This window comes from Parambassis ranga, chromosome 24 (genome assembly GCF_900634625.1).
Source record: "Parambassis ranga chromosome 24, fParRan2.1, whole genome shotgun sequence".
Lineage (NCBI taxonomy): Eukaryota > Metazoa > Chordata > Actinopteri > Ambassidae > Parambassis > Parambassis ranga.
The window spans coordinates 15,986,182-15,999,892 of record NC_041043.1 but is presented as its reverse complement, the minus strand read 5'-3'; the positions used below and the strand labels follow the sequence as shown (position 1 = coordinate 15,999,892).

At 43.4% G+C, this 13,711-nt stretch overlaps 4 protein-coding genes across 7 annotated transcripts; all 4 read right to left on the bottom strand.

The window, feature by feature from the left end:
- Positions 1 to 20: 20 nt before the first annotated feature.
- On the bottom strand, positions 21 to 2,219 carry LOC114428937 (uncharacterized). Its single transcript, XM_028397748.1, has 7 exons — positions 2,132 to 2,219; positions 1,716 to 2,039; positions 1,364 to 1,603; positions 1,128 to 1,250; positions 717 to 803; positions 574 to 602; positions 21 to 503 (listed from the first exon to the last, which is right to left on the bottom strand). The coding sequence occupies exons 1-7, from the start codon at positions 2,190 to 2,192 to the stop codon at positions 474 to 476; spliced, it is 894 nt and encodes a 297-aa protein (XP_028253549.1). The 5' UTR covers positions 2,193 to 2,219; the 3' UTR covers positions 21 to 473.
- Positions 2,220 to 2,858: 639 nt separating this feature from the next.
- Positions 2,859 to 6,404, bottom strand: LOC114428793 (uncharacterized). 3 transcript variants are annotated; one of them, XM_028397497.1, is made up of 8 exons: positions 6,275 to 6,404; positions 5,489 to 5,599; positions 4,472 to 4,771; positions 4,109 to 4,387; positions 3,786 to 3,875; positions 3,691 to 3,719; positions 3,482 to 3,550; positions 2,859 to 3,420 (listed from the first exon to the last, which is right to left on the bottom strand). In XM_028397497.1, the coding sequence occupies exons 1-8, from the start codon at positions 6,333 to 6,335 to the stop codon at positions 3,298 to 3,300; spliced, it is 1,062 nt and encodes a 353-aa protein (XP_028253298.1). In that variant the 5' UTR covers positions 6,336 to 6,404; the 3' UTR covers positions 2,859 to 3,297. The 3 variants fall into 3 exon arrangements, with proteins under 3 accessions (XP_028253298.1, XP_028253299.1, XP_028253300.1); XM_028397498.1 differs by having other exon boundaries at positions 4,472 to 4,768; XM_028397499.1 differs by lacking the exon at positions 5,489 to 5,599.
- A 908-nt stretch (positions 6,405 to 7,312) lies between these two features.
- LOC114428750 (uncharacterized) lies at positions 7,313 to 9,550 on the bottom strand. Of its 2 annotated transcripts, none has more exons than XM_028397423.1 (7): positions 9,468 to 9,550; positions 9,049 to 9,375; positions 8,682 to 8,936; positions 8,439 to 8,567; positions 8,037 to 8,123; positions 7,897 to 7,925; positions 7,313 to 7,826 (listed from the first exon to the last, which is right to left on the bottom strand). In XM_028397423.1, the coding sequence occupies exons 1-7, from the start codon at positions 9,526 to 9,528 to the stop codon at positions 7,797 to 7,799; spliced, it is 918 nt and encodes a 305-aa protein (XP_028253224.1). In that variant the 5' UTR covers positions 9,529 to 9,550; the 3' UTR covers positions 7,313 to 7,796. The 2 variants fall into 2 exon arrangements, with proteins under 2 accessions (XP_028253224.1, XP_028253225.1); XM_028397424.1 differs by having other exon boundaries at positions 9,049 to 9,372.
- A 1,730-nt stretch (positions 9,551 to 11,280) lies between these two features.
- On the bottom strand, positions 11,281 to 13,599 carry LOC114428946 (uncharacterized). Its single transcript, XM_028397759.1, has 6 exons — positions 12,971 to 13,599; positions 12,564 to 12,887; positions 11,934 to 12,056; positions 11,829 to 11,857; positions 11,693 to 11,752; positions 11,281 to 11,612 (listed from the first exon to the last, which is right to left on the bottom strand). Exons 1-6 carry the CDS (start codon positions 13,083 to 13,085, stop codon positions 11,511 to 11,513), a joined length of 753 nt encoding a protein of 250 aa, XP_028253560.1. The 5' UTR covers positions 13,086 to 13,599; the 3' UTR covers positions 11,281 to 11,510.
- Between the last annotated feature and the right edge of the window lie 112 nt (positions 13,600 to 13,711).

Sequence of the window (13,711 nt, the reverse complement as noted above, 5' to 3'; positions counted from 1 at the left end):
TGTTAAGGTTTAAAGGGGCAAAAAGACGTTAAAGGACCCAAATACAGATGAAGAAAAATCGAGCTTTAATAAACATGAAAATCCTAAAAGGAGAAAACTAACAAACGTACAAACTGAGGAAAGAAAAGCAAAGTGCAACAGTCCATAAAGACAGAACGCAGGGACACGTCTGGACCAAAGACAGGACAACAGGCTGAGGACCACAGGGAAGGACCCCAGACCATCTGACCCAGACCAGGACGAAGCACAAGACTGAAGAGTAAACACAAGCGTTGACCTCCATCAGTTCTGCATGCAGCGAGCAGCTTGTAATAAAACACTGAGGGCCCGGCAGGGACCGGAGGACTGAATAAGGACGGGGGCGGGGCCATCAGAAGGAGGGACCACAGGTCAGGTGGGCGTGGCTGGTCGGATATGAAGGGTCCAAAGGACTCATGCATATGTACAGTAGGACATGTTGATCAGCGGAGGGGTCAGAGAGCATCCTCTTCATCACTACACACCTGTGATAAAACGACACAGTCACTTCCTGTTTAATCTGAACACAAACTCTGGATTTAAATCCAAACTCACCTTGTTTTCATCCGTCTCAGATTTCCTCACTGAGAAGACAGAAGAGCAGAATCTTCACCTTCCACACTCATCATCATCATCATCATCATCATCATCATCATCATCATCCAGCCAAAGTCTCATTTATGTGTGCGTCACCTCACCTTTAGCTCGAGTCCAGATGTTGACGACCACGACAGCTGAGATGAGAGCAGCTACACCCACAGACCCCACCATCAGCCTCCACCAGCCTGGCAGAGAAGAGGAACATGTTATTACAACAGGACCGACTCATGAGCGCCCTCTAGGTGAACTGCAGCCAGACAGCAGCAATACACACTGATGATAAACACCAACAATGTTACACAAAAAGCAAGCCGATTACAACACAGAGAGAAAGAAGACACAACAAAAGAGGAAATAACACAACCCCACAGCCAACCACTGTGAGGCTGTTCTAACACTTTGTCTATTTCCGCCTTCATAGGTTTTTTGTGCCTTCAGTACAAAACATGCACAACTATTCTGAAACAAACAAACAAACAAACAAACATATGGAAGATTGTCGTCATTACAGTGTGATTGTGTTGAGGGGTCGCTGGTTGCAGTCTTGTTGAAGTTTTCGTCCATTTGTTTGTTGTTTTTAGTCATTTGTGTTGATGGAGTTGTAGCCAATGTTGTTGTTGTTTTGTCCACACCTGAACAAGAGAACAACAAAATGAGCCTCTAAGAGAAAAAATGTAAAATCTTTATTTAAAAACATCAAACAAACAGAACCAGATCGAAATGATTTTAAAGGTTTGTCTCTCACATGGTGTCTGAGGTTCTGAGCTGCACAGCAGCACGCTGTTGTTGTTGTTGTCTGTAACTTTACATGTAAATGATTCATCCTTCCTATCACTGTCAATGGATACAGAGCTTCGGCAGTTAGACTGACTTATCTTTATGTTTCTGGTACTCTTTATCAGCCACTCCACTGTGTGTCTACAGCCTTCATATGTAAGCACAGAGCAGGTTAAAGTCACCTTATCAGTGTCAGTCTGTTTAGTTACTGATGAAGATGGAGACAAAGGGAGAGAAAGACAAAAAGAGAATTAGAAATAATGACTGTAACATGACTATAAAACATTCTGAGCTGAAAACATGATGATATAAATACTCACTGTGAATCACAGACAGATAAGCTGCATGGTCTGAACCTTGTTGTCGTCCTGATATGAACTGTCTGCAGGTGTACAGACCAGCATCCTCATCTGTGACCTGCTCTATAAGCAGAGAACAGTCTGCTGTCAGACTCAGTCTGTCTGATTTGGACGATTCACAAATCTTTCCAAGATTAACCAGCTCCTCTGTTTCACTCTGTTTTGGTGTACTGTAGAGCCAGTTGTTGCTGCCACAGTTGGGTTTGATCACATTCTCACAGGGCAAAGTGACGTCATCTCCAACTCTGACAGTGAAGTAGGATGAAGTCTGACTGCTCACTGCTGCTGAGAACATAACAACAACATTATCATTAATGTCACAGTGAGGATGAGTCAATGTGACGAAGCAGCATCAGTGAGAGCAGCTGTGTTCTTACCTGCAAACTGAAGCAGCAGAATCCAAAACACACACATTTGAATGTGTCCAGACTGAACCATCACTGCTCTGTCTCTGTCTCCTCTGCGTGTGTCTGAACCTGACTCTTAAAATATAAACGTTTCTGCTTCCTGTTCACACTCTGTCACTTCCTCATTATGACTTTCAGCACGTCGTCTTCTCTTTCATGTCAGTTATTATTTTTCTAATGTGATCAGATTGTCTCGAAGGTCGACTCTCACATTTCTGAATTCATGTTAAAGATGTTTATGACCCGAGTTTACGTCAAAGAAAAAAGGTCGACCGCACAGAGAGTTTATGAGGCGGAAACATGCGTTAAAGTGTGAGAAGGTTGATCAAAAAGAATAAAACCAGAACCATAAAGTGTGTTTAAAGATGTGTTAATGCATTTAACACAGCATACAGACAGAAACACACACAGCCAGCAACAACAGCACTGAAACCAGGAGCTGCGCTCACACAAGTGCAGGGAGACGGTGTAACAGCGCCCCCATCAGGACAGTCTGAGCAAATACAGAAAAGCTCAGATACACACAGCAGATTACATGAAGCTGGACTGTTTCACAATAATACAACAAAAAAAAGAAATAAAAATGATTGAAAAAAGAACAGAAATAATCAGAAGTGTAAAGATGAAACACATGAAACACAATTGACCTTGTGTTTCATCTCCATTTTCTCTCTCTGTCCTCACTTCCTGTCCCTCCTCTGACCTCTGTGAAAATCTAAATAATCCCCAAAACACCCTAAAACAGCTTTAAACAAGTAAACAGAGACATAAACGATAACATTCCTCCTCCTGCTTCACAAAGCTCTTTAACTAACCTCTGCCGCCCCCTCTGGATAAAAGCTGTCATTACAACAACACAAAATAAAAGGTGATGTCACGTCATGAGTTGTAGCTGACTGTGATGTGTGTGTCCAGGCCCGATCTAATCTGGAGATTTAGGAGGATTCGCGATGTGTCGGCTCACACCAGTCTGAAGTTTGGCAACTTAGCAAAATGTATTTTGTAGAGCCCAATATCCAGGTTCAAGCTGAAAGTAATGAACAGAATTTACATCTTCTCTTTTCTAATTCCTCCTCCGTGGAAGAAGCGGGTCAGTTCAGGCTGAAACAGAGGCCCAGTCCGGCCCTGTGTGTGTCTCACATGTTTGCTTTGTTGATGGTAGCATAGAGGTCTCTGTGTTCAGCAGAAGAAACCTTCACAGTGCTGTAGGTGACTGCAGCATCTTCATCATCTTCATCATCACTTTTTTCACCCCGGACCTGGAAATGAACATATGAGACATCGAAGCTACATGTTCTTCTTTCTTTCGTTCTTTCTCACCTGAGCTTCTCTGCTGCTGGTCTTGGTGAAGCTGATGGAGGCGTAGCAAACTCCACCTTCAGGATCCGCCTACAATGCATCATGTTGATAATGATAACAGGAAGTGCAGAATAAAAACACACTCTGACAGAAAGAAACAACAAACTGAGCTTCAGGTAGCAGCATCATGACTGCATGCTGGATGAACGTCTGCTGCGTTAAAAACTCACCGTGTTTCCATTCGTCTGCACTTTGTCTCCTGAAAAATAAAAACTTCACAGTTAAGAGTAAAACGGTTTAAACTTCTTCGTGTGAACTCTCTGACCTTCAGCTCTCTTCCATCTGATGGCTGCAGCAGTGATTAGCACAAGCACTGCTAAACCTCCACCCACAAGGATCCACCACCACCACCGTCCTGCAGGAGACATTCAAACATTCAAAGTGTTTCAGGTTCAGGTTCAGATCAGGGCTTGGGTTAGAACAGACACATTTGACGAGGTAAATTGTCTCATCTGTCGGCCATTTTGAGGTTTACATTGTAACATGCACTACATATGTTTGACCACCGGGTGGCAGCAGATTCTACTATTACTCAAAATGTCTTTATTCCACATGAAGATGAAGGGATTGTAGACGTCATGTTCTCACCTGTGTTATCTCTGCCAGGACGCTTCCTGAAGCTGACCTCCTTCACTGCTGTCCCCTTCGTCACTCTGCACTTCAGTGTCTCGCTGGTCTTCGTGTTCACAGAGTGAGAGGTTGCAAAGGTCACACTGGCTGAGCAGTCAGACTCTGACGTCTTCAGGTCTTTATGATCTGGATCAATGTCTTCGCCCTGATAGAACCACTTCACCGTGTGCCTGCACTCCACGTACCTCTTCACAGAGCAGTTTACAGTCACCTGCTGCTGGTCCCTCTGTTCAGTCACTGAGACAAAGTCACCTCATTATCTGAAGGATTGGTGTAAAGTGTCAGCATGTTGTGTTTAAACTTTATGATGGAAATACTCACCAACAGCAAGAGACAGAAAAACAGCACTGCTGTCTGATCCATTGACCTGTCTGCAGGTGTAACGACCGACGTCCTGCTCTGTGACCTGCTGTATAACCAGAGAGCAGTCCGCTCCCACGCTCAGTCTGCCTGCTTTACTTTGGGCGTCTTCATGAATCCTCCTGTTTTCAGACAGCGTCACTTCCGTTGCGTTTCTACGAGCCGTGAACGTCCAGGTGATTCTGTCACAGCTGCTTTTGTTTTGACAGGGCAGAGTGACGTCCTCTCCACCTGTGAGGAGGAAGGACTTCTTGGATGCTGCTGCAGAAAAGAAGAGACTGGTCAGAAAATGATTCCAGGACTCATCAGGAAACAGAGCGGCGGCCCCTGAACACGACACAGAACATCATCACATGACATTTATTTACATGAGCTTATCCTTCATTCTGTGTGTGTGTGGTCTGTCTGACTGTTGAAGTGGGGACCTGTTGAGCGGTCCTCACTACCTTCCTTCATGTTATGGTTAGGCAGTCAGTTATCAGGGTTAAGTAAGGAATACACAGTTGTGTAGTTGTGTGTGTGTGTTTGATTCTTTGTATGTGTGTGTGCATACGTGTGTGTGCAGTATGCGATTTATTATACACACACATATGTAGGAAACGTGCAGAGTTTATTTGTGAAGGCTTCAACTTCCTCACACACACACAGCCTCACACACACACGACCGACTCATGAGCGCCCTCTAGGTGAACTGCAGCCAGACAGCAGCAATACACACTGTTATACAAGGATCCACCACCACCATCCTGCAGGAGACATTCAAACATTTAAAGTGTTTCAGGTTCAGGTTCAGATCAGGGCTTGGGTTAGAACAGACACATTTGACGAGGTAAATTGTCTCATCTGTCGGCCATTTTGAGGTTTACATTGTAACATGCACTACATATGTTTGACCACCGGGGGCAGCAGACTCTACTATTACTCAAAATGTCTTTATTCCACATGAAGATGAAGGGATTGTAGACATCATGTTCTCACCTGTGTTATCTCTGCCAGGATGCTTCCTGAGGCTGACCTCCTTCACTGCTGTCCCCTTCGTGTTCACAGAGCAGTTTACAGTCACCTGCTGCTGGTCCCTCTGTTCAGCCACTGATGAAAACATCCAGACAAAGTCACCTGTGTGTGTGTGGTCTGTCTGACTGTTAAAGTGGGGACCTGTTGAGCGGTCCTCACTACCTTCCTTCATGTTAAGGTTAGGCAGTCAGTTATCAGGGTTAAGTAAGGAATACAAGGTTGTGTAGTTGTGTGTGTGTGATTGTTTCTTTGTAATTGTGTGTGCACGTGTTTGTGTGTGCAGTATGCTATTATACACACACATAGGAAACATACAGAGTTTATTTGTGAAGGTTTCAACTTCCTCAACTTGTGTGTGGGTGTGTGTGAATGTGTGAATGCATGTGTCTGTGTGTGTGTGTGTGTGTGAGGCTGTGTGTTAGGTAGTTGGCTATAACTATACACACACGTGTTTTTTCCATTTCCTACATATGTATGTACACACAAATGCAAACGCACACACATACACAGCCTCTCTCTCACACACACACACACACACACACATACACAGACACATGCATTCACACAATCAGTTGAAGCCACACACACACGTCTGTATCTACATACAGACATGTGTGTGTGTGTGTGGAACTAACAGCTCCGTCCTCCGTCTTCTTTCTGCTTTCTCCTCAGTTAAATGTAACTTACAGTCAGTCAATGATTGATGATCAATAATCGATCATTGTCATCCGAACATAAATGTGCTCTGACCTGTGAGATGAAGCATCAGCATCACAGACAAAAACACTTGACTCCTCCTGAACTCGTCCATCGTGCCTCTCCGTCTCCCTCTTTGTGTTTCACACCTTCGACAGAACTTCTTGCAGAGATCAGCGTCGACTTCCTGTGATCAGTGTGATGTCACTTCCTCATGACGACTCTCTTTAGTTCAAGCGGAGCCGTAAACGCTTTGACTCACTTCCTGATGAACAACATGAATCTGATATTAGACAGAGGTCAAAGGTCACAGCAGACACACAAAGATCACTTCAGTATTTACAACACGAGTTCAGACATGAAAACCATCAGCGAGCGTCCCACGCTCCCATGATGCATCTGTGACAGTGACGTGTTTGATGTCTAAAAAAAACTAATGTGTGAAGACTGAGGCTGTGAGGTCATTTGTTCCTGAGAACTACAGAGGAAGTGGTTTATAATGTGAATTATTGATCATAGATCTTTAAAAACAGGTAGGTCCTCTGTGTTTTCAGTCACTGTGGACCTTCTTTAAGACTTTTCACCCTCATGAAGAAGTCGTTTTTACTCCCACATCGACCTCTCTGAGGAACGTCAGTCTGGTTTAGATCCTCATGTGGCGCACAAGCTGTCCTCCTCAGGGTAACACACACCTTCTTTCATGGTCAGACAGAGGAGAGAGCTTTATTTTCATTATTTGAGATCTTACAGAGGATCAATACATTTTAATTGATCACATAGACCCCGCTCAGACTCTGAATCACACCTTCTAGAGCTGATATTGGGCTTTGGTTTACCACAGGGTTCGGTCTGAGGCCCCTTCGTATTCTCTGTTTGTGTTTGGTCACATCATCCGAACACACTGCATGACTTCATTCATCAGTTCAAGCGTTTCTATACATGCAATAATCAATAATAGATACACGTGTTAAGGTTTAAAGGGGCAAAAAGATGTTAAAGGACCCAAATACAGATGAAGAAAAATCGAGCTTTAATAAACATGAAAATCCTTAAAGGAGAAAACTAACAAACGTACAAACTGAGGAAAGAAAAGCAAAGTGCAACAGTCCATAAAGACAGAATGCAGGGACACGTCTGGGGGGGGTTCGTCCATCACTCAGGAGGGAAAACACAAGAAAGCCGGACTTTCAAAATGAAACAGGAAGTTAAAGTATGAAAGAGGAAAACTGAAACAAGAACAAACTAAAACCAGGAAAGGACCATCCTCCTTTCAAATCTACTAGAAAGACACAAAAAAGGAGACCAACTAAAGTCCAGACCAGGACGAACAGATGGTAAAAAAATACACCAAATACATTTAGAGTAAACACAAGCGTTGACCTCCATCAGTTCTGCATGCAGCGAGCAGCTTGTAATAAAACACTGAGGGCCCGGCAGGGACCGGAGGACTGAATAAGGACGGGGGCGGGGCCATCAGAAGGAGGGACCACAGGTCAGGTGGGCATGGCTGGTCGGATATGAAGGGTCCAAAGGACTCATGCATATGTACAGTAGGACATGTTGATCAGCGGAGGGGTCAGAGAGCATCCTCTTCATCACTACACACCTGTGATAAAACGACACAGTCACTTCCTGTTTAATCTGAACACAAACTCTGGATTTAAATCCAAACTCACCTTGTTTTCATCCGTCTCAGATTTCCTCACTGAGAAGACAGAAGAGCAGAATCTTCACCTTCCACACTCATCATCATCATCATCATCATCATCATCATCATCATCCAGCCAAAGTCTCATTTATGTGTGCGTCACCTCACCTTTAGCTCGAGTCCAGATGTTGACGACCACGACAGCTGAGATGAGAGCAGCTACACCCACAGACCCCACCATCAGCCTCCACCAGCCTGGCAGAGAAGAACATGTTTTCACACAGGACCGACTCATGAGCGCCCTCTAGGTGAACTGCAGCCAGACAGCAGCAATACACACTGATGATAAACACCAACAATGTTACACAAAAAGCAAGCCGATTGCAACACAGAGAGAAAGAAGACACAACAAAAGAGGAAATAACACAACCCCACAGCCAACCACTGTGAGGCTGTTCTAACACTTTGTCTATTTCCGCCTTCATATGTTTTTGTGCCTTCAGTACAAAACATGCACAACTATTCTGAAACAAACAAAGAAACAAACACATGGAAGATTGTCGTCATTACAGTGTGATTGTGTTGAGGGGTCGCTGGTTGCAGTCTTGTTGAAGTTTTCGTCCATTTGTTTGTTGTTTTTAGTCATTTGTGTTGATGGAGTTGTAGCCAATGTTGTTGATGTTTTTGTTTTGTCCACACCTGAACAAGAGAACAACAAAATGAGCCTCTACGAGAAAAAAATGTAAAATCTTTATTTAAAAACATCAAACAAACAGAACCAGATCGAAATGATTTTAAAGGTTTGATTCTCACTTGGTTGTCTCTCACATGATGTCTGAGGTTCTGAGCTGCACAGCAGCACTTTGTTGTTGTTGTTGTCTGTAACTTCACATGTAAATGATTCATCCTTCCTATCACTGTCAATGGATACAGAGCTTGAGCAGGTAGACTGACTTATCTCTGTGTTTCTGGTACTCTGTATCAGCCACTCCACTGTGTGTCTACAGCCTTCATATGTAAACACAGAGCAGGTTAAAGTCACCTTATCAGTGTGAGTCTGTTCAGTTACTGATGAAGATGGAGACAAAGGGAGAGAAAGACAAAAAGAGAATTAGAAATAATGACTGTAACATGACTATAAAACATTCTGAGCTGAAAACATGATGATATAAATACTCACTGTGAATCACAGACAGATGAACTGCATGGTCTGAACCTTGTTGTCCTGATATGAACTGTCTGCAGCTGTACAGACCAGCATCCTGCTCTGTGACCCGCTCTATAAGCAGAGAACAGTCTGCTGTCAGACTCAGTCTGTCTGATGTGGACGATTCACGAATCTTTCCAAGATTAACCAGCTCCTCTGTTCCACTCTGTTTTCGTGTACTGTAGATCCAGGTGGTGCTGCCACAGCTGGGTTGAGGTTTGATCACATTCTCACAGGGCAAAGTGACGTCATCTCCAACTCTGACAGTGAAGTAGGATGAAGTCTGACTGCTCACTGCTGCTGAGAACATAACAACAACATTATCATTAATGTCACAGTGAGGATGAGTCAATGTGACGAAGCAGCATCAGTGAGAGCAGCTGTGTTCTTACCTGCAAACTGAAGCAGCAGAATCCAAAACACACACATTTGAATGTGTCCAGACTGAACCATCACTGCTCTGTCTCTGTCTCCTCTGTGTGTGTGTCTGAACCTGACTCTTAAAATATAAACGTTTCTGCTTCCTGTTCACACTCTGTCACTTCCTCATTATGACTTTTTTCATCTTAGACGTTTCTTACACACACAAACACAAACATGCACACCAATACCATAGAAAAGAGAACAATAGTTACACAAGTGCATTTGTGTAACAACAGTTAAACAACAAGAAGGATGGAAAGTTTAAATACTTCTACCAAGAGACTGGAATCATATACAAATACAGATACATACATACAACTGCTATGTAAAGTCGGGCATACACTGTGCGTTTTTTGGTCAGATCTTGACACAAATTTGACTCGTACGTTTTTTTTGGGTCGGGCCAAATTTCAGCTTCGTCGTGCGTCTTTAAACGGGCAGTGTACTGGAGGTCACAAGAGGCGATTAACGTTGCTCGAACGGCGATCGGATGATCGGTTGAATTTCTGACATGTTTGATATTTTTGTCGGCCCTCGTGAGAGTATCGTACAGTTTAAGCAGAGATACGGCCCAAAGTTTTTCCCCCACTGCGCATGCGTTTGCCGAACACGCTCAACGTCACTATGCCTACACAAAATTGTTTCAGATGATAACAAACATGGCGGCGCCCACACGGCATTGGACAGAATTGATGTAGGCTATATTTGATGAGCTGAGGCAGCAACATGCAGCACAGATTGTGACTGACTTAGACTTTTCCTTTGAAACAGCAACAGCTCCAGGTTAGACAGGGTTAATTTCCGGTTCAATGTGATCACCTGAGCACCTGAATTCGTGTGTAGTGTGAGCAGTGACGTCGCAGCAGACCATTGCACCGCACAGTGTGAGCACATACATCGTGAGCTTTGACTTGACATCGCATGCGTTTTATTCGTACTGTGTGAGTTGGTATTAAACACAGACTTCCCCAAAATCGCACAGTGTGTTGGAGGCTTTAGACTGTGAGGAACGGAGATCTAGGCGCAGGTGAGGTTACAGTCTTAAATAGAAAAAAGGGCAACAACAAACAACCACAAGGGCGAAGAAGGCAAAGTGTCAGATAATGGAAAGAACTGGTGCTGGAACATGGAAGGAGAGGTGCTCAGGAACCACCGGAGGAGGGAGAGAATCATGAGCTCCTTCCTGATCCTGTCCATCCTTATCACTCCTAAAGAGAACCTCATCATCTTCACCGCTGCCTCTCGTCTTCTCCTCACTGCTACAGCTACAGTTATTCCCACAGACTTCACTAAGCCAGAGCAGCTCAGCCCAGCTCATGGCCGCACATCTCGCATCAACTCGGTTCTAGTTTCCAGGTCGTCACTGGTGGAGTAGTGGACCAACACATGTTTCTGATACCCAGTACAACTGCTACACAACTGTCCCCAGTGACCCAGTACAAATATGTGAATTCTGATGACAGTAGATGACGTCTACTTTCACAAGCTGCACTGCTGTGCAGCCACAGGTTATTGATTATTACCATAAACTGTATATAAGTATAGATGATCAGTGATGTCACCCGTAGGCGCCAGTTTTGAGTCTCTCTTGGAGGCTTTAGCAGTTCACCTAAAGTCCTACCACAGGCAAAGAGGTGGAAGAGATGGAAGTAGAAGCTTTAAAGTGTTTCTATGGTTACACATCATTTATATACTTAACATGAAAACATTATAAAAACATCTATCAAGCAGAGCCCAAACCTTCTTTGTACCAGGTTGTAAACTTTTATTTCTGTGGTGAAGTTGGACATTTTAACGTCCGTGGGCACAGAGGCAGCCCCTACAGGCCACAGGCTGAACTGCAGTTTTTAACCACTTCCACATGGCTTCATGTCTCAGACCCAGAGGTGACGATGTGGGTTTTACTTCTTCAGCTTCACGGCCCTGGAGCAAAACGAGTGTTACAGAGATAAAAGCTGAAGCTTGCATGTCATCACTGTCAAAACGTGACATTAAATGTTGGTCATCAGTCATCAGTGTGTTGTGGTGACGGTGGCGTAGAGGTCGCTGAGTTCAGTGGAGGCTCCTGCAGACACGTTCACCGTGCTGTATGTCACTCGGTCTTTACCCCGAACCTGGAAATTAATAGACAAATTAAATGACTAAGAGTAGACCTAATATAACTGTTTGTTGACATCAGTATAACTGAGCTTACCTGAGCACTACTGCCACTGTGCCTGATGGAGGCGTAGTAAACATCATCATCAGGATCAGCCTACAGGGGAAGACGGCATTAAACCAAAAAAATCCAGAATTATCAATAACTATTCTCTGCAGGTCTAAACACTCACCGTGCTTCCATCCTTCTGTGTTTTATCCTCTGAAAGAAGAGACAGACCACGGGAATGTAAATACAGATTCTGACAAGCGTCCAGAAATCCTGTGACCTCTCTCACCTTTGGTTCGCCTCCACCTGACGGCTGCAGCAGCTGTTATTACAAGCAGTGCTAACGCTACAACCACAGCAATGAACCACCACCTCCATCCTGCTGTGAAAGGGTTAACTCCATGTTCAGATTCTGAGATTAAAGTCAGAACAGGACAGAAAACACAACAGAGATCAGAGTGTCTGTTGGATCAGTTCCATTCCTGAATTCATTATTAGTTTCTTGTAGAATCAACCAGCAGAATTACGACATTGTTTACTTTTTTTCCGAATTTTAAGGTCAAAGGAAAAATAATCCAACCTTTTTTTTTGCTAAATGTATCCAGAATAGTGACCTTTTCACACTGATTTCTTCTTCTTAAGCAAACATTCTTTGGGGTTCTGTTTGGAAAGAACAGCTACCTAAGAATTGTACAACACTCATGTTTATGTACTTTTCACCTCTGAAACCCAGATTGGGTCAGATTAAAGGTTAAAGAACCAAAACACAAAAGCAACTCTGACTTTTGTGCTGAAGAAGGTTCTCATTTTCACAACAGGGTTTAATTCTCAGAAAACATCGTAGAGAAAATCACGTCATCACTTGAACAAACTTCAGCAAGAAGCTAATAAAACAATCATCATCTGATAAAATCCTCACCGTCCCCCACAGACAGTTTAACCATGAAGTCCTTATCGACTGGTTGTCCTGATCGGCTGAACTGTCTGCACAGGTAAAGTCCATCATCCTCAGCTGAGGTCTCCCTGATGACCAGAGAACATTCTGTTGTCATGTTCAGTCTGCCGGCTCTGTGTTTCTCTGTGTCTCTGTGTATTTTCCCACATTCAAACAGAGGCACCATCACTCGGCTTTCTGGACCAATGAAGAGCCAGGTGACACAGTCGCAGTCAATCGAAGCATGTTTTATATTTCCACAGTGCAGAGTGGCGTCGTCTCCCACAGTCACACGTTTTAAGTCCGACACTGCAAATAAAATAAAAACATCTTTAAATGAATGTGCTGTTAATAATATATTATGTCATTTACACATGATAACATGTTCTTACCTGTGAGCTGAAGCGTCAGCGTCACCAATAAAAGCACTTGAACCCATCTGAAGTCAGCCATGCTGCTTCTCTGCCGCTCTCCAAGTGTCGACAGAGTCTGAACCCGTTGCAGCATCAAAGTCACTTCCTCGCAGAAAGCTGTTAGTTAAGATCAATTACTGAGGAAATGTATTTTTAGAATGGTGCTGATGAAGTGTGGCAGGTGAAAGGTCAAAGTCCCACCCACCACGGACGCTTCTTTTTCTGCATTTAATTTAATTTAACAGATCCTTATTTCTGATCACTTCTATAAGGAAGGAGTTAGATTAAATTAAATTAAAAATAAATTGTTTGGAAATATGTTTGATGTCTTTGTATACTTGCTGCTGTGGAAAGTCTTATAATGCAAAGGCTCACATTATAGATAATAACACACATGAGTTTTTATTGCTCCATGTCACATGGATCCAATATTATCGACACATATAATTATGTGCTGTTAAAAATTAAAAACGTAATTATCAAACACTTGTTGACACCTGTCTGTGATCAGCAGCAGGTCTATTTATACTCAGTGTGACACCATGATGTGTTTGATACCATGACGATAAGAGCACAGTCAGCATGTTTCCACCGACTCAGAGACTCTAAGCAACTGATCTGAAAGAGAGATTACATTAAAAAGAGACTCTTTAGCACATGTTAAACTGAAGAAAATGCAAGTTTTATTTTAACTATAAACAGCAAGATATTATTAGTTCA

Excerpts from the sequence above, each read along its gene's own strand:
- LOC114428946 (XM_028397759.1), bottom strand. The coding sequence starts at position 13,085 with ATGCTGCAACGGGTTCAGACTCTGTCGACACTTGGAGAGCGGCAGAGA. Across the intron at positions 12,888-12,970 it reads GCTGACGCTTCAGCTCACAG|TGTCGGACTTAAAACGTGTG; the intron begins GTAAGAACATGT and ends TTTTATTTGCAG. Across the intron at positions 11,858-11,933 it reads CAGGTGGAGGCGAACCAAAG|AGGATAAAACACAGAAGGAT; the intron begins GTGAGAGAGGTC and ends CTCTTCTTTCAG.
- LOC114428793 (XM_028397497.1), bottom strand. The coding sequence starts at position 6,335 with ATGGACGAGTTCAGGAGGAGTCAAGTGTTTTTGTCTGTGATGCTGATG. Across the intron at positions 4,772-5,488 it reads TCCTGGCAGAGATAACACAG|CAGCATCCAAGAAGTCCTTC; the intron begins GTGAGAACATGA and ends TCTTTTCTGCAG. Across the intron at positions 3,876-4,108 it reads TCCTGGCAGAGATAACACAG|GACGGTGGTGGTGGTGGATC; the intron begins GTGAGAACATGA and ends TGTCTCCTGCAG.
- LOC114428750 (XM_028397423.1), bottom strand. The coding sequence starts at position 9,528 with ATGGTTCAGTCTGGACACATTCAAATGTGTGTGTTTTGGATTCTGCTG. Across the intron at positions 9,376-9,467 it reads TCTGCTGCTTCAGTTTGCAG|CAGCAGTGAGCAGTCAGACT; the intron begins GTAAGAACACAG and ends TTATGTTCTCAG. Across the intron at positions 8,937-9,048 it reads TCATCTGTCTGTGATTCACA|TAACTGAACAGACTCACACT; the intron begins GTGAGTATTTAT and ends CATCTTCATCAG.
- LOC114428937 (XM_028397748.1), bottom strand. The coding sequence starts at position 2,192 with ATGGTTCAGTCTGGACACATTCAAATGTGTGTGTTTTGGATTCTGCTG. Across the intron at positions 2,040-2,131 it reads TCTGCTGCTTCAGTTTGCAG|CAGCAGTGAGCAGTCAGACT; the intron begins GTAAGAACACAG and ends TTATGTTCTCAG. Across the intron at positions 1,604-1,715 it reads TTATCTGTCTGTGATTCACA|TAACTAAACAGACTGACACT; the intron begins GTGAGTATTTAT and ends CATCTTCATCAG.